This window comes from Lathamus discolor, chromosome 4 (genome assembly GCF_037157495.1).
Source record: "Lathamus discolor isolate bLatDis1 chromosome 4, bLatDis1.hap1, whole genome shotgun sequence".
NCBI classification, from domain to species: Eukaryota; Metazoa; Chordata; class Aves; order Psittaciformes; family Psittacidae; genus Lathamus; species Lathamus discolor.
The window spans coordinates 84,219,175-84,234,677 of NC_088887.1; the positions used below are offsets into that span (position 1 = coordinate 84,219,175).

The 15,503-nt window shown below is 38.5% G+C and overlaps 1 protein-coding gene across 3 annotated transcripts in view; it reads left to right on the forward strand.

Moving 5' to 3' along the window:
• The window catches only part of TBC1D4 (TBC1 domain family member 4), a 104,093-nt gene extending 89,665 nt beyond the window's left edge, over positions 1 to 14,428 (forward strand). For all 3 annotated transcript variants that reach the window (XM_065678107.1, XM_065678109.1, XM_065678110.1), the window contains 7 exons: positions 2,056 to 2,214; positions 3,068 to 3,226; positions 3,690 to 3,934; positions 6,733 to 6,892; positions 9,160 to 9,329; positions 11,741 to 11,917; positions 12,194 to 14,428. In XM_065678107.1, coding sequence (XP_065534179.1) covers positions 2,056 to 2,214; positions 3,068 to 3,226; positions 3,690 to 3,934; positions 6,733 to 6,892; positions 9,160 to 9,329; positions 11,741 to 11,917; positions 12,194 to 12,421 — 1,298 coding nt within the window. In that variant the 3' untranslated portion in view covers positions 12,422 to 14,428. The remainder of the gene's footprint in view (positions 1 to 2,055; positions 2,215 to 3,067; positions 3,227 to 3,689; positions 3,935 to 6,732; positions 6,893 to 9,159; positions 9,330 to 11,740; positions 11,918 to 12,193) is intronic.
• The last annotated feature ends 1,075 nt before the right edge of the window (positions 14,429 to 15,503 follow it).

Consider the following 15,503-nt stretch of genomic DNA (forward strand, 5'->3'; position numbering starts at 1 on the left):
AATTCACCATCTTGTTTTCAGAGGGTGAAAAGTAAACTTAGTGCCTCTCCATAGGCTATTGTAATGTAGGTCTTTTTGTGGACAGGACATATGCAGAACTGATACATTCCAAACAAGTGCTGGTTCAGGCAATGATTGGCATCCTGGCTTACAATTCAGTGTAGATCTTGGGAATGGGAAATGTAAAACCAGAAATGCAGCCGTTTCTTTACATGAAGCCAGGTTCCTAGCTGTGAATTTATTCAGCTGTATATGACTGGTTTAAGATTGGAATTGCTGTGGAATTGGTTGTAGTGGTTTTCTGTTAATGTTTTGTTGATTTTTATTTACAAAATATTAATAGAACCTCTTTTCCTATTTCTTTTGCTGTCGAGGAGACTTGAATACTATTAGCTCTTTGTTTTACAGAAGGTAAGTTCTGTGAATTGCACCAACTTGCTTATATATATTTATTTATTCTTTTTTTTCTGAGAAGCTATAAACTACTTTCTCCAGTAGATTACCTAGAAATATAAGAACTACAAAAAAGTAGAAGGCCACCTAGCAATGATTAGGAAGAATATTAACAAGGATGGTTGCAAATAACCAAGGGTGGCATAAGTAGGTAGGGCAAGTATGATAAACAGGCAAGTTTGGTGACTTTCACTAGGGTTGACTGCAGAGCCACAGTACCTTTCAGTGAATTATAACATGCACTTAATCTTGGAGTTCATTGTCACACTGAAATATGCTACTGTTGTCTTCAATCTGTTGTGTACTGCTTGTGAGAAGATGAAATCATACAGCAATAGGGTAGCATTTAAAATTGCCCCTTTTGGACTGCACATTCTTGGCTGGGAGATCACATTCCCATTTTTATAGAAGCATGCTGCTGCTTCTACAAGGCCCCCTGTAATCCTGAATAGCTGCAGTCTCAAATGTGTAACATATAGTGTTGGAAATAATTTGTCACCTCCCTTTTGGAGTGGGGGTAGGCAGTGATCCTATGGATTGATCCAGTATTGGCTCTATCCAAAGTGAGATTGTATAAAAACATGAATGAGAGTTTGCTTTCACCTAGAGGTAATGGTGGGGAAGGGAGCACATCTGTAAAAGGACAGTCTCCTGCAAAGAGCAAGTACTGCACGTGGATCAAGGCAAATTTGGGATAAACTCAATTGCAGCTTTCAGAGATAATGTTGTTAAATGTGTAATTCAGTCCAATGATAATTAATCCTATCTCGGTAAATTAAGACACATTCAGGTCTTCATTCCTGTTTTTTACACAAACATGGGGAATTGTTTTTCTGCTTCTGTATCATGTATAAAGAATAACCACAGTTAATTTGTCAATAATGGAAATGAAAGCTGCTCCTCCATGAAATTCAGAGTAACAGTGCAGTTTTATTTCAGAAATAGTGAGACCTCTGGAATAAATATTTTGTGCCAGGTAGTCCTATGCAGCAAACTTTATAGCAACAATAGTTTTGTGCTTCTGCATATGGTTCATGTTGGTTCATTCTCTTTACTTCTAGTCAGTCCGATGATGCCAGGTGGCAGTACCGTGAGCTCTTATCACTCTTAAGGAATATGTGAAAACTGGAACCAGTATGACAGACTTCAGTTTAGAAGACTTGTCTAGCTTGCTTGCCTAAGTTTCTAATATAGACATTCATATGTTTGGTACTTTCCATACCAAAACAATCACAATGTTCAATATGAAGAAGAGAAAAAGGATCAAGGGTTGTGTTACAGTTTGAAGAAGAGCAGCAGATGTAGTAAAGTTGTGTTGAGTGGTTTTTTCTTCTTGCCCCAAGCCTTAAAAAATGTTTTCACATACTTCATGAATTCCTAATGTTCATGGCACAGGAATAGAAGCTGTTACCTGCAGCATCTTATGACAAAAGACTGGCCTCATCTCAGCTATTAACTGATAAATGTAAAAGGTGTATTTATCTAAGTTATTATCTAAGTTAGATATATCTGACTTGAATGCAGTTTGCGTATTTGATGTCTCTTGTAGTTTCCTGATGTTCTGTTTTTTCATGTGCTCTTCCTTTGTGTTCTGTGCTCTAGCAAGCAGAGATGAGCTCCAATCAAGAAAAGTAAAACTGGACTATGATGAAGTTGGTACATGTCAGAAAGATATCATAAATGTCTGGGATAAGAAGTTACTAAACTGCAGAGCCAAAATCCGATGTGACATGGAAGATATTCATTCCACTTTGAAAGAAGGTATTTATGTAGGGTGGCTTTTAACTATGGAGCCTGAAGATTTGGGTTTTTTTGTTCCCTTTTGATACCAAGGGAAGTTTGCCAGCAATAAACTTTTTCCAGTAGCACAAAATAATGGAAAGATTGCCTTCTTTTTACAAATGCGCCCACCTCCTGCTGCCAAATAGAAAATAGTTCTGCTGTGTCTGCAGCTTATCATGTCAGTAGTGCAGAAACATGTATAGTCATACTCCTGCAAGTAGCATCTTGTGCCCCTGTATTATTACAACATACATTGAGCTTCTGCAACTAATACACTACCCTTCTGGTTTCTAGTCAGTTGGCTCCTTTCCAATTGACTCTGAGTTTCAGATGCTCTGATTTTACTTACTAAGAAGGCAGTAAGTAAATGTTTAATGTGGGTTGTGCCAAAATGTAGGGAAATCACAACCAAGCTCCAGAGAGTCAGAATGACCACATGCTGTAGAGTCTGGAATATGGTCTTTCAGTTGTTCTTTTTATCCTTGAGTGAAAGGCTGGGGATTTTGGCTTGAAGCAGATCTTCTGTGGCCTAGCTATAGGTCAGAAGGCGAACCAGAGGGCTTTGTTACTGTAATGCGAATGTAGAGCCTGCTTGCACAACTGTGCCCTCCTCCATGGAATCTCATGTCTGTGTTACAGATGCTTAAAAATAATATTTCATTGTAACCTGTCTGTCGTTAACTGAACTGAATCAGCTGACTAACTGCATGGGATCCTCCAGAGTGCTTCAGCCAAGATTATAACAGGCCAAGATTATGACAAAGCAAATTCTTATATTACAGCACTAAAAATATGCCACTGTTTAGCTTTCTTGTTCTTGACTGACCTGCAGGTGTACCAAAAAGTCGTCGGGGAGAAATTTGGCAGTTTTTGGCTGTGCAACATCGAGTCAGACACAGGCTGCCCAACAAGCAGCAGCCTCCTGACGTCTCTTACAAAGAACTTCTCAAGCAACTGACTGCTCAACAGCATGCCATCCTTGTAGATCTAGGTATGTCTGTTTGTAGCTGGGGGACTTTTCCGACTTGTTTTGTCTGTCTTTGAGTGAAAAGATGCCAGTCTTAATAGAAGCTGTTGCTGGAGATAGATGCTGCCTTATCAGCACCACTTTCTGTGTCATCAGGGTATGTTCTGTTTATGCCACTTAGTGTCCTCTAAGCAGATGATTTCTTAGGTTATATTGTTTGTATTTCTGCTCTTCTACATTTATCAGGAAAGAAAAATCAAGCAGTCACTTCTGCAAGTTCTATGCAGATGAGAATATTAAATGAGCTCAATAGATATAGTATAAAATACAAATGTATGGCAAAATACAGTTTGATCAGACTAAAGTCAACTTGCATAGGAAAGCAAAGAGAAATGGTCTATGGGAAGAGAGCAGTGGTATTTGTCAGATGGATCTAGGCAGTTTTTTGGGAAGAATTAAATCAACTACTTTTCTTTCTTTACTTCAGGACGGACATTTCCTACTCATCCTTACTTTTCTGCCCACCTGGGAGCAGGACAGCTATCGCTCTTTAATCTCCTGAAAGCATATTCTTTGCTGGACAAAGAAGTAGGTTACTGTCAAGGTATCAGCTTTGTAGCTGGAGTGCTGCTTCTACATATGAGTGAAGAACAGGCTTTTGAAATGCTGAAATTCCTCATGTATGACCTTGGCTTCCGCAAACAGTACAGGCCAGACATGATGTCACTACAGGTAAGTCAGTCCTTCTCCTAAAGCAAACCAGAGTTTGAAATGAGCTTTGAGCTCTCAGAGGTTACTCATGTTCTCCAGGGCCTTATGAAGCTTCTTATGCTGTTTTGGAGGTTGTCAGGTGCATGCAGATATTATTACTGGACCCCTCTCTGCCTCTCAATTTGCAAACAGAGAAGTTTGGAACTTGCAGACTTTTCCTGTCACATGTCCCAGTCATCTTCTGTTTGGAAACTCTGCTTTCTCTGCTACTTTGCTCTTCCCTTTCCTCACTTCTCTCTCTTCCTTATGCCAAAACCCCGCTATGCTTGCATCTGTATAGATGGAGTTTAAAAATCAATATGGTTATAATTTTCTTCAGTCCCTGAGCAATTAATGTAATCTTGTGACTCCAAGTCGAATCAATAGTGACACCCAGTGGCCAGTCAGTGTACTCCACAGGCATTTGAGCTGAGCTTCTCTGTCTTACCATTTGCACCTCTTTTTTTCTCATTGTCCTTTGCCCCACCACCCTCAACACAGAGAGAAAAAGATGAATTTTCAGTTGCTTAGTTTTCTTATGAAACGATGAATGCCCTGCAATGTTAGTCTTTTAACAGCTAGATACTCAAGGTTGCTTAAGAAGGAGGCAGAAAATGTTTCAGATCTGTATAAATTTCAGGGTTTAGAGTTTAAGAAGTCTTTCACCTTAAGATGCAGCTGTCTGCTGAGTTAGATGACTGTATGCTATAAGCCCCTAATATTATAAAGGGATATACGACTGCTGAGTTAAAGTTTGCAATCCACAGTGGAGAAAGAAAAAAAATAAGAGGCAGATACAAAAATCTGGGGGTTTTTTTCATGCTCCCTGCATGGTAAACACAATTAAATAAAAACTTAAGGGGGAGTTCAGTCCACTTTCATGATCAGTCACTTCAGGTGCTTATTTGGCAAATGTCCAAAACAATAGAATAGATTGTATTTAAAGAAATTGTGTGTGCTTATTCTAAAACTGAAAAAGAGGAGTCTTTTAGTGTGGATGTAAGTATGTTATAATAAGTTTGCTGTGATGAATCAAGGGTGTACAGCCACGAAGAGCATCATTGTACCTCTTCCCTGTCCCATTTCCCCCCCATATGTGTTGAAGCAGTAGGCATCAAAGTGTGATAAATGCATGTTTGTGGGTTTGGGTTCCCCCCCACCCCCCACAAGATGCTCTCCTAGTGTTTGTATATTATACTGCAGTTGCAGGCTTTCAGTAGCATCTGATAATTTGAGGGCATGCAGACGTCCAGGATTTCACCTTTTGATTTAAATGAGGCTGAAACTTTCATTTTCAAAAGCTCTTACAAAGAACACGTTTCAAAGTTTCAGAAGGCTTACTGCTTGTAGCACTGTTTGCCCTTTAAGTGACATGACCTTTCTTTCCCCACAGTTTCTCCTAGGCAGTAATTCCATTCTAGACAAAAGTGTGAGTTTTGTCTGTTCAAGACAAACTAGGCTACTGAAGGTAGCCCTTTCTTTTGATTTTTAACAGGAGTATAGCACTCAAATTCTTTTGCGTTTACAGTACTGAAACACAAGTTTGTATGCAGAATTAGCTTCTGTCCTGTAGGAGAAAAAAATTGGGTGTTTCTTTAGGATTATGAGAATTTACTTGGCTAAGATTTATAATTGTTGTCTGGAAAAACTAGTAATCTAGATCCTTAGTTCATAACGAACTCATCCAGTTGGTTTACTGCCTCTGTGATACTATCCTAATTTCACACATAAATGTGTTTCGTGGTGACTCTGTCCAAACTGTACTTAGTATCTTTGGCAGTTTAAGCAAGGACTCACGTGCATGCACAAATTTAGCTGATTTGCCTGATGAGGATTGATCTGTCTGCTTGCAGACACTGGTGACTGATAGATAGCTTCAAGTGCAGTCAGGTTTTGGTAGGGAAGAATCATGACCACTAAAAGTAGGAAAGTAGCTGGATCCAGTATGTCATTTCTTCGTTGAGGAATGGATTCACCTGAACCATATGATACCATTGACAGCAAAATTGGACCTGACAGCTAATCAATGTTTGTCTCTTTCTCATATTCTGCTGAGAGAAGCATTGCCCTGTGCTGTGAGTGACTTACTGTGGAATATAAAATATTGAAACAGCAAGGAAACGATTTGCCACAGAGAGATATTTTTAGTAATGAATAGAAACTTTTAACCACTTTGCTTTGCAACCTTTTGCAGGTTGTGTAGCAACACTTTTTGCATCAGTATTTTAAATTACTCTGGACCACTGGCATATGAGAGGTGTGTTGGAAAATATGTATGTGGTACATCTCTATTGACCTACCATATCTAATGTATTCTGTGGGTACAGAAGCGGTATAAAGTGATCATTGTAACATAGGAGCTTTAAAAGCAGCAAATAGAAGGCCAGGATTCAAAGGATGAAAGCTGAAATGCGTAAATTTAGCCAGAAATAGTTCAACCTACTTTCATTGTTGCAAGACTGAAAGTCCCGGTTTGTTGAGAAAGTTAGATCAATATATTCTTTTCTTCCTTAAGCCTGTGTAACTGAAATGATACTTCATTAATAAGCAGGTTCAAACTGTTGTTATTGGCTACAGTGTTGGTTTTAATTATTTAGGGGTGGGTTGTTTATACATGATCAGGTATTGCCTGAGGCCCTAGGCAACAATTAATCATCATTTTACAGTGCCATCTGTGCTTTTAGTTTCCCTCGAGTGAAATGTGAATGGTTTGGAAAACTGAGTAAAGCTAAACTTTTCTTTCTCTGCTTTCTTCTCCCTAACCCCCTCATGCATTGTAGATTCAGATGTATCAGCTGTCAAGGCTTCTTCATGATTATCACAGAGACTTGTATAATCATCTTGAAGAAAATGAAATCAGTCCCAGTCTTTATGCTGCACCGTGGTTTCTTACACTGTTCGCATCTCAGTTTCCATTAGGATTTGTAGCCAGAGTATTTGGTAAGAAAGTTTTTTCTGTTGCAGTAGTAAACACAACAATGTTGTCCATTGTGTTTTGAAACTCTCAGGGAGTAGTTTTCTACATACTAGGGACATTTGGGGTGACTGTTGTGGGTGGAAAGTAGCAACACTCTTCGTGGTGAGCTGTCAGCTCCTTTTCAGAGAGCATAACCAAAATGTGTTCTTTGAAACAGACTTGAACAGTTAAATATGTCTGCTGTTACTAGCCAACATACTTCTGGCTAATAACAGTGTGAAGTATGAACATCAGGAAGTTCATTGTTGCAAATATATTTTATGCATCAAGCATTCGGTTTATGTCTGTAGAAAAGTTCATCTTGTTGAACTTCAAATTGAAAAAAGAATGCATTGATTTTCAAGAATGAGTTTCTGAATAACTGATTTTAAAGGGCTTTCTAATAAAAATTCGAGTGAGCTTGAACATCAAGGCTGTTTCAGGTATTCAGGTATATATTGAATGGTTTCCTAGCCCTCTTATTCCATTTCAATAATTTTTTCATTATATACTGCTCTTCAGATAACTTCTAGTACAGAAGCTTAAATATTGATTGTGCCTTATAGTGTTTACCGTGTCGGCATGTCAAGTACTTGGTTTTGTATTCTTTTATTGTCAATAAGAGCTGCAAACTTAATCAAATGTCTACTTTTACAGCTTTTTTAATTAATTTCTTTTTTCTTTTTTTTTAAGTTTTACATTAGTAAACTACATCAAGAATCCAGGAGCATATGTACTTCCTCTTAAATCAGACCTTTATACATTTGTTTTGTTTCATACGACACCTTTTGTCTTGCCTTAAGAAATTCAGCCCGTCTTTTGTCTCATGTTTTATTACTGGAGTTAGGTTTTTTATTTGTTTGTGTGTGGTTTTGGGGGTAACAGAGATTTGGCTGGTTGGTTTGGGGTTTCTTTTTCCTTTTTTTTGTTGTGTTTTTTTTTTTTTTTAACCTAGTGTTTTCTCCATTACAGAGGTTTTTTTTTTCCTTTTACAGTAGACTTTTTCTGACTGCTGTTTGGGTAAACAAATGATTGGTGTATCCATTTTTCAGATTGGTACATCTCTTACCCAGTGGGATTTCAGGCATTTGAGCGTTTTGGGGTCTTTTTTCCTTATTGATTTGTTTTTCAAGCCTAAAGTGTGATTTGTTTGTTTTCAGTAGGCTTTGAATTTGGAACACAAGTTTTTTAAGGGTGGGGAGTGTCAATGTTCATTTCTCTCTGCAAATGAGCTGAGCAAGGCATGTTCCCATTTTAAAACTGAATTATGTTGTTGTACTTCCTAATGCTTTAGATTCCTGTATCATCAGTGTCTTATAGGCCATTCTCACATACCAGGAACAGATGGTTAATGTCTACCCATCACAAATTATATACTTGTATTTATGCTGTTTAAATGTGCACTACAGACTGGAGAAGGGAGACTTAGGAACTGTGTACAAGTGAGATGGCTGTCTCACCAGTGTCCTGGTACTACCCACTGATACTGGATTCGCGTGGGGATGACCTCTCATGATCAGGATCAGAAGCTGAGTTTGTTCAGTTGCGTAGCCCTGCTCTTGGTGATGTGACAGATCCAACAGCACAGGAGGCTTATTTGAACTGCTTGTGTGCTCCATTCATCTCAGTAACTCAAGTCCACTACTGATACCAGGACTGCGTTTCTAGTTAACTTTGATCAAGATTCCAGTTTCTGTGCAGTCTCTCTCTACTGATTTCTGCAGAGCCTGGACTTTTCCCTCACATTTATGTAATTTAGCTCAAAGTAAGGGTTTAGGGCTTAAATTACAGCCAATGTGATCTCTACCATGGATTTCAAAAAGAGTGTGATTGGTTATGGAATCTACATGACCATTTCTTAAGGACTAGCTTTTGCCTGTAGGAAACAGTCAGTATATTGTGTTGTGATCCACTTCCCAATTGCTTTTCATGCACAAGTGCATTTAAAAGGTTAGCAGCTAGTTAACAGTCTGAAGTCTACAGCAGACAATAATGAAATGCTTATTGCAAATAACCATTACAGACATAACAAGTATGCAGTATTTTCTTTAATGTTCTCTCATACCTGTAAGATGACAGGAAGTGCATTTATATGCTTTAACCTCCTATTGAAATAAGACATGAAATTGCACATCTGAACTGGATAAATCTGCAGTATGATTGATTAGAAAGAAAAACATCCAAGCAAATATGCGTATTTATCAAAGACTAGCTCTCGTTTTCAAGATATTTTAATGATTTTTCTTTTTAGACATTATTTTTCTTCAAGGAACGGAAGTCATATTTAAAGTAGCATTGAGCCTACTTAGCAGTCAAGAAACATCTATAATGGGATGCGAGAGTTTTGAGAACATTGTTGATTTTCTTAAAACCACTGTTCCAGATATGACTCAGCCTCAAATGGAAAAAATTATTACTCAGGTAAGGTTGCTTTTCTTTTTACTCCTCCCAAGCCTCCATCCCCTTTAGGATCACACCTAAAGTACATGTAAAAGTCTTCACGGTATGTTCCTTTTGGTTTGAAATGCAAAGGTGCCATCTTGTCAGTAATTTGTAGAGAAATAGGATATGAGCTAATTTCAGTGGGTTTTGAACTGCAATTTTAGCAAGACTTTAGTTGCAACCTCAGGGTTTAGTGCAAAGGTTCTTTTGTGTCCCAGCTATTGGGAAAACATGACTTTGCTTATAAATTTCATGTCACCATCTGAAGAATGAAAGTAGCTTGTTTTCCAAACCTAAACCCAGCTGTTGCTCCATGCTACCATTTATGACTGGAAGCACAACTTGCCATAATGGGAAGAGGCAGCATCACAGCAACTTCTCCTCCTGATCCTTTAAACTTCTGGCTGCACAGGGCTGGTGTCCTTCCATAGGAACTTTTCTGATACCTCCAACTTAAAATCCTACAAGTTAGGAATTTCCCTTCTCACCTCAGCCTTGACCTTGGAAGGATCATGTCTGGCAGGTGCTTTGTGCCAGAGGTAAAAGCCCCTTAGGACTGATCCCTGCCTTTCTTGGGTAAGGGAAAGGAGTACTGCAATGGTGCTATTTCATTAGTATCATTGCAACTTTGTGACAAAGAGCAAGAATGGAAGATAAACAAAGAACTACAGATCCTGATTTAGGAAAAGCTTCTTGTGAAATACTGTCAGAGGCTGGTATCTTCATCACTCTACATCATCTGCCTCTGCATTGAAGCTGAAAATTGAAAATAAGCCTCTGTTTAGTACCTTAACTATGAACCTGTGAGCAGTTTTCCCCCTTTCAGGTGGCAGTTTGGATACAATAGAAGGGCTGTAGAAAATCATCTCCGTATACAGGAGTGCAGTTGACACTGATGCATTCTTATGGCTTGGTTAACACTTGAACATTTCATGTACTGTCTGTTAAGAATTTATTTTTAGTTGACATCAAAATCTTCATTTCCTCATTGCACCAATTGTGATTGCCACACTAACCCTGCATCAGGCACTTCAGTGTCTATCTTCACAATCCACTGATTCTGGCAATGATAGAGGTGGTAGTTCAGTGGTTTTTATACTATTAGAAATTAAATCTCTGTACTATGGTCTGCATGGGTTCCAGAGCAATTGTGCTGTGGTGAACATGATAGAAGTGGCTTCATGCAAAGCCAGGTCTGATTGAAGAAAGAATAGGTTATGTTGCCTGAGCAGAGTGGAAGTGGATACATTCAGGTCAGATCAGCTCCTAGAAGGTTGCCTGCTTGCCTGTGGTGTGCTCTCGTGCTGAGCAGCTTTCTGGTTCTGCATTCGCGTGTAGACTGCTATATTGTACTGCTTCTCCCTAGGCCAGCTGCAAGTGGAGTTGTTTGGCTGTCTCAGTGTTGTAATTCCCAGGACTGTCCTCTTATGGTGGATAATGAAAAAAAATTAGGTGCTATGCGGGACTGTAATACACAGAGGAAGTGTTTACCAGTTAGCTACATAGAGGAAAATGACACTTGCCCAGCTTGAACACCATATGTAAATTGAAATTTTACCCCATTTGAATTACCTGAAGAACACTGAATACAATGCAGAACTTGTTTTGTGGGATCTGTGTTTGTCTTCTGTTGGTGTAACTTTTGTGATCTCTAGAGCAAGGAACAGAATTAATGTCAGTGTAGACATGTTTCACTTCCTAGCCTAAACTATTTGGTAACTTTTCAGAAGCTGAGAGGCTGTGACTAAATGTTTAAACAGATAGGAGTCATATGGTCCCATCACTGCCTGATGCTCAGTTCCACAGTCTTCGCAATGCTGTGTCACCAAAGCAACACAATAAAAAAAATAGTGTATCTTCATGCAGAGACAGAGCACAGGGAAACTGTAACCATGAAGGGTGTTTTTATAAAAGACTATAAATTGGCACTTGGAGTCAGGAGATCCAGTTTTGAGGGTGAAGATCAGACAACTCCTGTATTATTATAATTCGTTGTGTGATCCTGTTCCCATCACAAGCTGGTGAGACTTGAATTTAAATTTTTTTCCTTGAACTTAATATTTCTGAGCAAGAGATTGTAAATTAGACTTGGTCATATTATAAAATTATTGGATTAAATAAGACTTTTCTACTGCTACATCTCATAGTAAGAGATGGTATTTGGTAATTGTAAAAGTGATGACCCAATTCTGAAGTCTATGATTTATTCTGACTACAGTTAGAACTCTAGATGCTAAACTGCTCTTTCTGTAGATTTACCCTTAAAATATTTTTTGAGAGGAACAGGAAAAAACATTGAAGTTAATCCATCAGAGTTGCCTCTTAGCCAGACATTCATGTGGAATAAGTGCTCTCTGCTTATTTAAAAATGGCTTTTTTTCTTATGATAGGTTTTTGAGATGGATATCTCAAAACAGCTCCATGCCTATGAAGTAGAGTACCATGTCCTTCAGGATGAGCTGCAGGAAAATGTGAATCCCTGTGATGAAGGTGAACCTCTGGAGAAGCTGGAGAGGGTAAACAGTCATCTGAAGAGACAAAACATGGATTTATTGGAGAAGCTACAGGTAAGTGACTTAAGACTACAAACTCATGGAGAGGGCATTTCTATGATTCAGCTAACGGAGTGGATTTTTTAAATGCGCATGAGAAGTCTCCTAACTGCAAGACTATGCATTTGAGCGGTTCTCTCAGTTACAGTGATTTACTTGTTAGACATATTTTTTAACTCCTTTTTCATTCCTTGGACTTTCCTTTCTGGATTCAGATTTCTTTTTCTCAAAATATCTCTACCCTTCAGTTATTCATTGCATCTCAATTTATTTCAATGTTGTTATTTACAGGTTGCTCATGCTAAAATTCAAAGTTTGGAATCCAGCCTGGAGACTATTTTGACTCGAGAGAACAAAATGAAGACTGCAATTCAGTCCCTGGAACAGGAGAAGATAACTTACCAAAAGACTCTAGAGCAGATAGTGAAGTATTTGCCAGCAGAAGCATTGTCTGACTGTGAACTGCTCCTGAAGGAAGTAAACTACAACCCAAATAATAAAATAAGGAGTAAGCCATAAACCAAGGTTTTCTAGGCAGCATTTCTTCAAAATAAAGGGAAAGAACAGTTGAATATGCTGCTTTCAAAGGACTTAACAATAGGCAGTGGTATTATCCAAAACTAGTGCTGGGACACTCATAGCTACAGATGGGCCTTCAAATGTCAGTATGCAAATTCAGGCTATTAATTTTTTTATGATTATGTAAATAAATCACAAGGGGAAAATAAAGGATTCTCATGTGTAATTATGATGAGTAGATGTATATTTGGAGTTGCCTAAAGGAAATTACAAATTCAAGTAGTCAAAGCCAAGATAATGGTGATCTACAGATTCACTCTGGATATGCTTGTCTTGTAGTGAAACGAGGATAGAAGAGTGTCTTTATGTATATGTATGTTGAATAATACTTGAAATAAAAAAAAAGAATGTAATTTTCCCTCCAAAGAGCAGCATGTTTCACATCTCCTGTGGAAAATCTGTGTGAACTCATGCGTGCCTCTCTTTTAATTCTGCTGACATTGTGTGCACAGACCAATTAGCAGAACAAGTATCATGACTTGGTTTCTAGTGCCATCCGCCGCCTGGGCTGTACCAGTCAGCACTGTAATTCCACATGCATGTTTAAACTGGAAACAAAAAACATTACGTCATAGCTCCACCTCCGTAACTCAGAGCTAAGAAACAGGTATCTATACACACTCGCAGAACTTGTAAAGGCAAGAGCTAATGATGACTGCTACTTCCATCCCAGCCTGTTTGCTTCCACCTGTCCTGGACTTTGTCATGATGACAGGAGGAAGGAAGCAAGGCTGTGGAATGGTATTTATTCTGATGTTAATTTTCCGCAGAAGACTTGCTGTCGTAGGAGTTAGGCGTTAAGGGTTTCTCATTTAACCAAAGGAATACTGCAAGAAGCCTTGTCTTATTGTAGTGGGAGCCAGAAAGCTGTTCTTGAATTTTGTTTGAAGAGAAAATTGAGGCAGGTTGTAGAAAGTTGAGCTGAAGTGCATGAGAGGGACCAAGCAAGTTTCAAATATTATGTACCTTTCAGTTTTCACACACGCAGTCAATATACATTTCAGAGGGGATTCTGAAGTACAGGTGCAGTTTTAATAATGCTTTCCAGGCTATTCCTGTTTTAATACTGCTTTGTGGTCTTCTTTTTGAAACAAAAGTCATGAATTTGTATGTTCTGAGCAGAAGGTGAGGTAAGCTCTGATTATTTCAAGGGAGAAGGTATGTTTATAAAAGTATAAAAAGATGCATATAGATTTGACAATGTTTTTAAGTGGAATTTTTGAGAAGGCTTAGACAAATGTGTAATAGACACGTGTTTTGGAGTGCATGTCTGAACTGTTAATTGAGTGTTACAGTGGCTCATGTTATCTCTTACCATTTATACTGTATTTCAGGAAGCACTTAATCTTTTTAGTAAGAAAAACAATGAAGCCAAGTGCCAAATCCAGCAGTGTCTTTATGCATAAGGTTGTCCAATTTAGGAAGCAAGGACTGAGTATCACTGCTTTCTAAGTTATGCTTTATGTTAACATACAAGTGAGGAGCAACAATGCTGAATTGCTGCACGCTGCTCTGGGACTTGGGGGCTTGGGGTCTCCTGGGGTTTTTTGTTGTCGTTTTTTACTTCCACCGTGTTTTGTTTGATTACAGATACTGATTTACTTAACAGTCTTTGTTTTTACAGTTGGGGTGAAAGGTCTTAATACTGTGTATAAAATTACGTGGAATCTGTTTAGATATTTCAAGAATATTGTATTGTACTAGGTGGGAAAATGCCAAGTGGAAAGGCAGTTGTTTGCGGTTTTGTTCAGAGTGGATTTTAGCTGATGTGTACATACCAAACCAATCCCAGGAACTGCGGTAGCGTGTATTACAAAGAATCAAGGTTGTTCAGATACAATTTTTTTTTAGATAGATACACTGAATGTGCTTTATCCTCTGTTTCACTTACAAAATTTTTCATGTAATGCCTGGAGAAATTCCAATAAATGTCATTGCTGCATTTCCTATGGCCTCTGGCTAGTTTTGTTATTCTATATTTCAAATACCAATCTTAGTAGTACTGTTTACATGAATGATGAAAAGGATCTGGTTCTAGTTTCTAGTTGTGGGGAAAAAAAACCCTACAGGATTTGTAGAACGACATGGGGAGGATAGAAATTCTTATCAGGGAAAATAGACTTACATTGGTCTTAACTGAAGATTAAATTGTTGAAAGGGTTTTTTCTTCTGTAGCAGTTCATTTAGTATGTATGCATATTGAGAATAGTGATTTGATGAACTCTAAATTGTGCATCGAGCATGGGAGGAAGACGCCATATCAACAAGTAGGAATCAATACAGAAATAAACCCACAAAGAGCTAAGTGCCTCGTGACATTAGGACATTTGTGATGGCATATGTATTTTGAATACAAGTGTGCCTTGTACCTGTGGATCTCTAGGGTGTCTAGCTTGAAGTCTGCACTCAAGCTGGTATCCTCCAGATCATCTTCAGATGAATAGCCAGCAAGATTTACCTAGAAGACTGTGAGTGACGTATGTGTTTGTGTCCATCTGTTGGTTTCTCCCTGTCTATTGTATGGATAGTTTTACAGCTGCTCTGTTCTGCTTGCAGTTGAGCAACGCTAAGGTGCATTGTGCTAGAGACAGAGCTGCAAAGGTATTTGCTTGGGAGAAGGGATGGCTCCTGGGTTTGGACAAATTGCTGTTTTACTCCTATAATTTCTTTTTCTGTTTGGAAAAATAGAGTTTTCTGAATAAGGCTATTGTTTTACCTGAGGTAAGCAACAGTGCTTTCAGGTTTTGCAGTCAGCTTGCAAAGAACTAGCTCGGGAGGAAAAAGTGTCTGCTTTTTTTCAGGAATAGCTAACTTAGACTGGTGCCTGCTGGCAGAGGGCTTTTTTAAAAGTCTGGGAACACATCCATCCTTTTAGCTAGCAAACTAGCCTGTAAATGAAGAGTTCTACTTGCCAGGAATACAGCTGAAATAGGTCAGTTTGGTAAGAAGAGCTAATGTAGGGAACTCTCCGGTGTTCACATCTTTTATGGACAGAAAACTCAGACAGAAAGTGGTTTTGGTT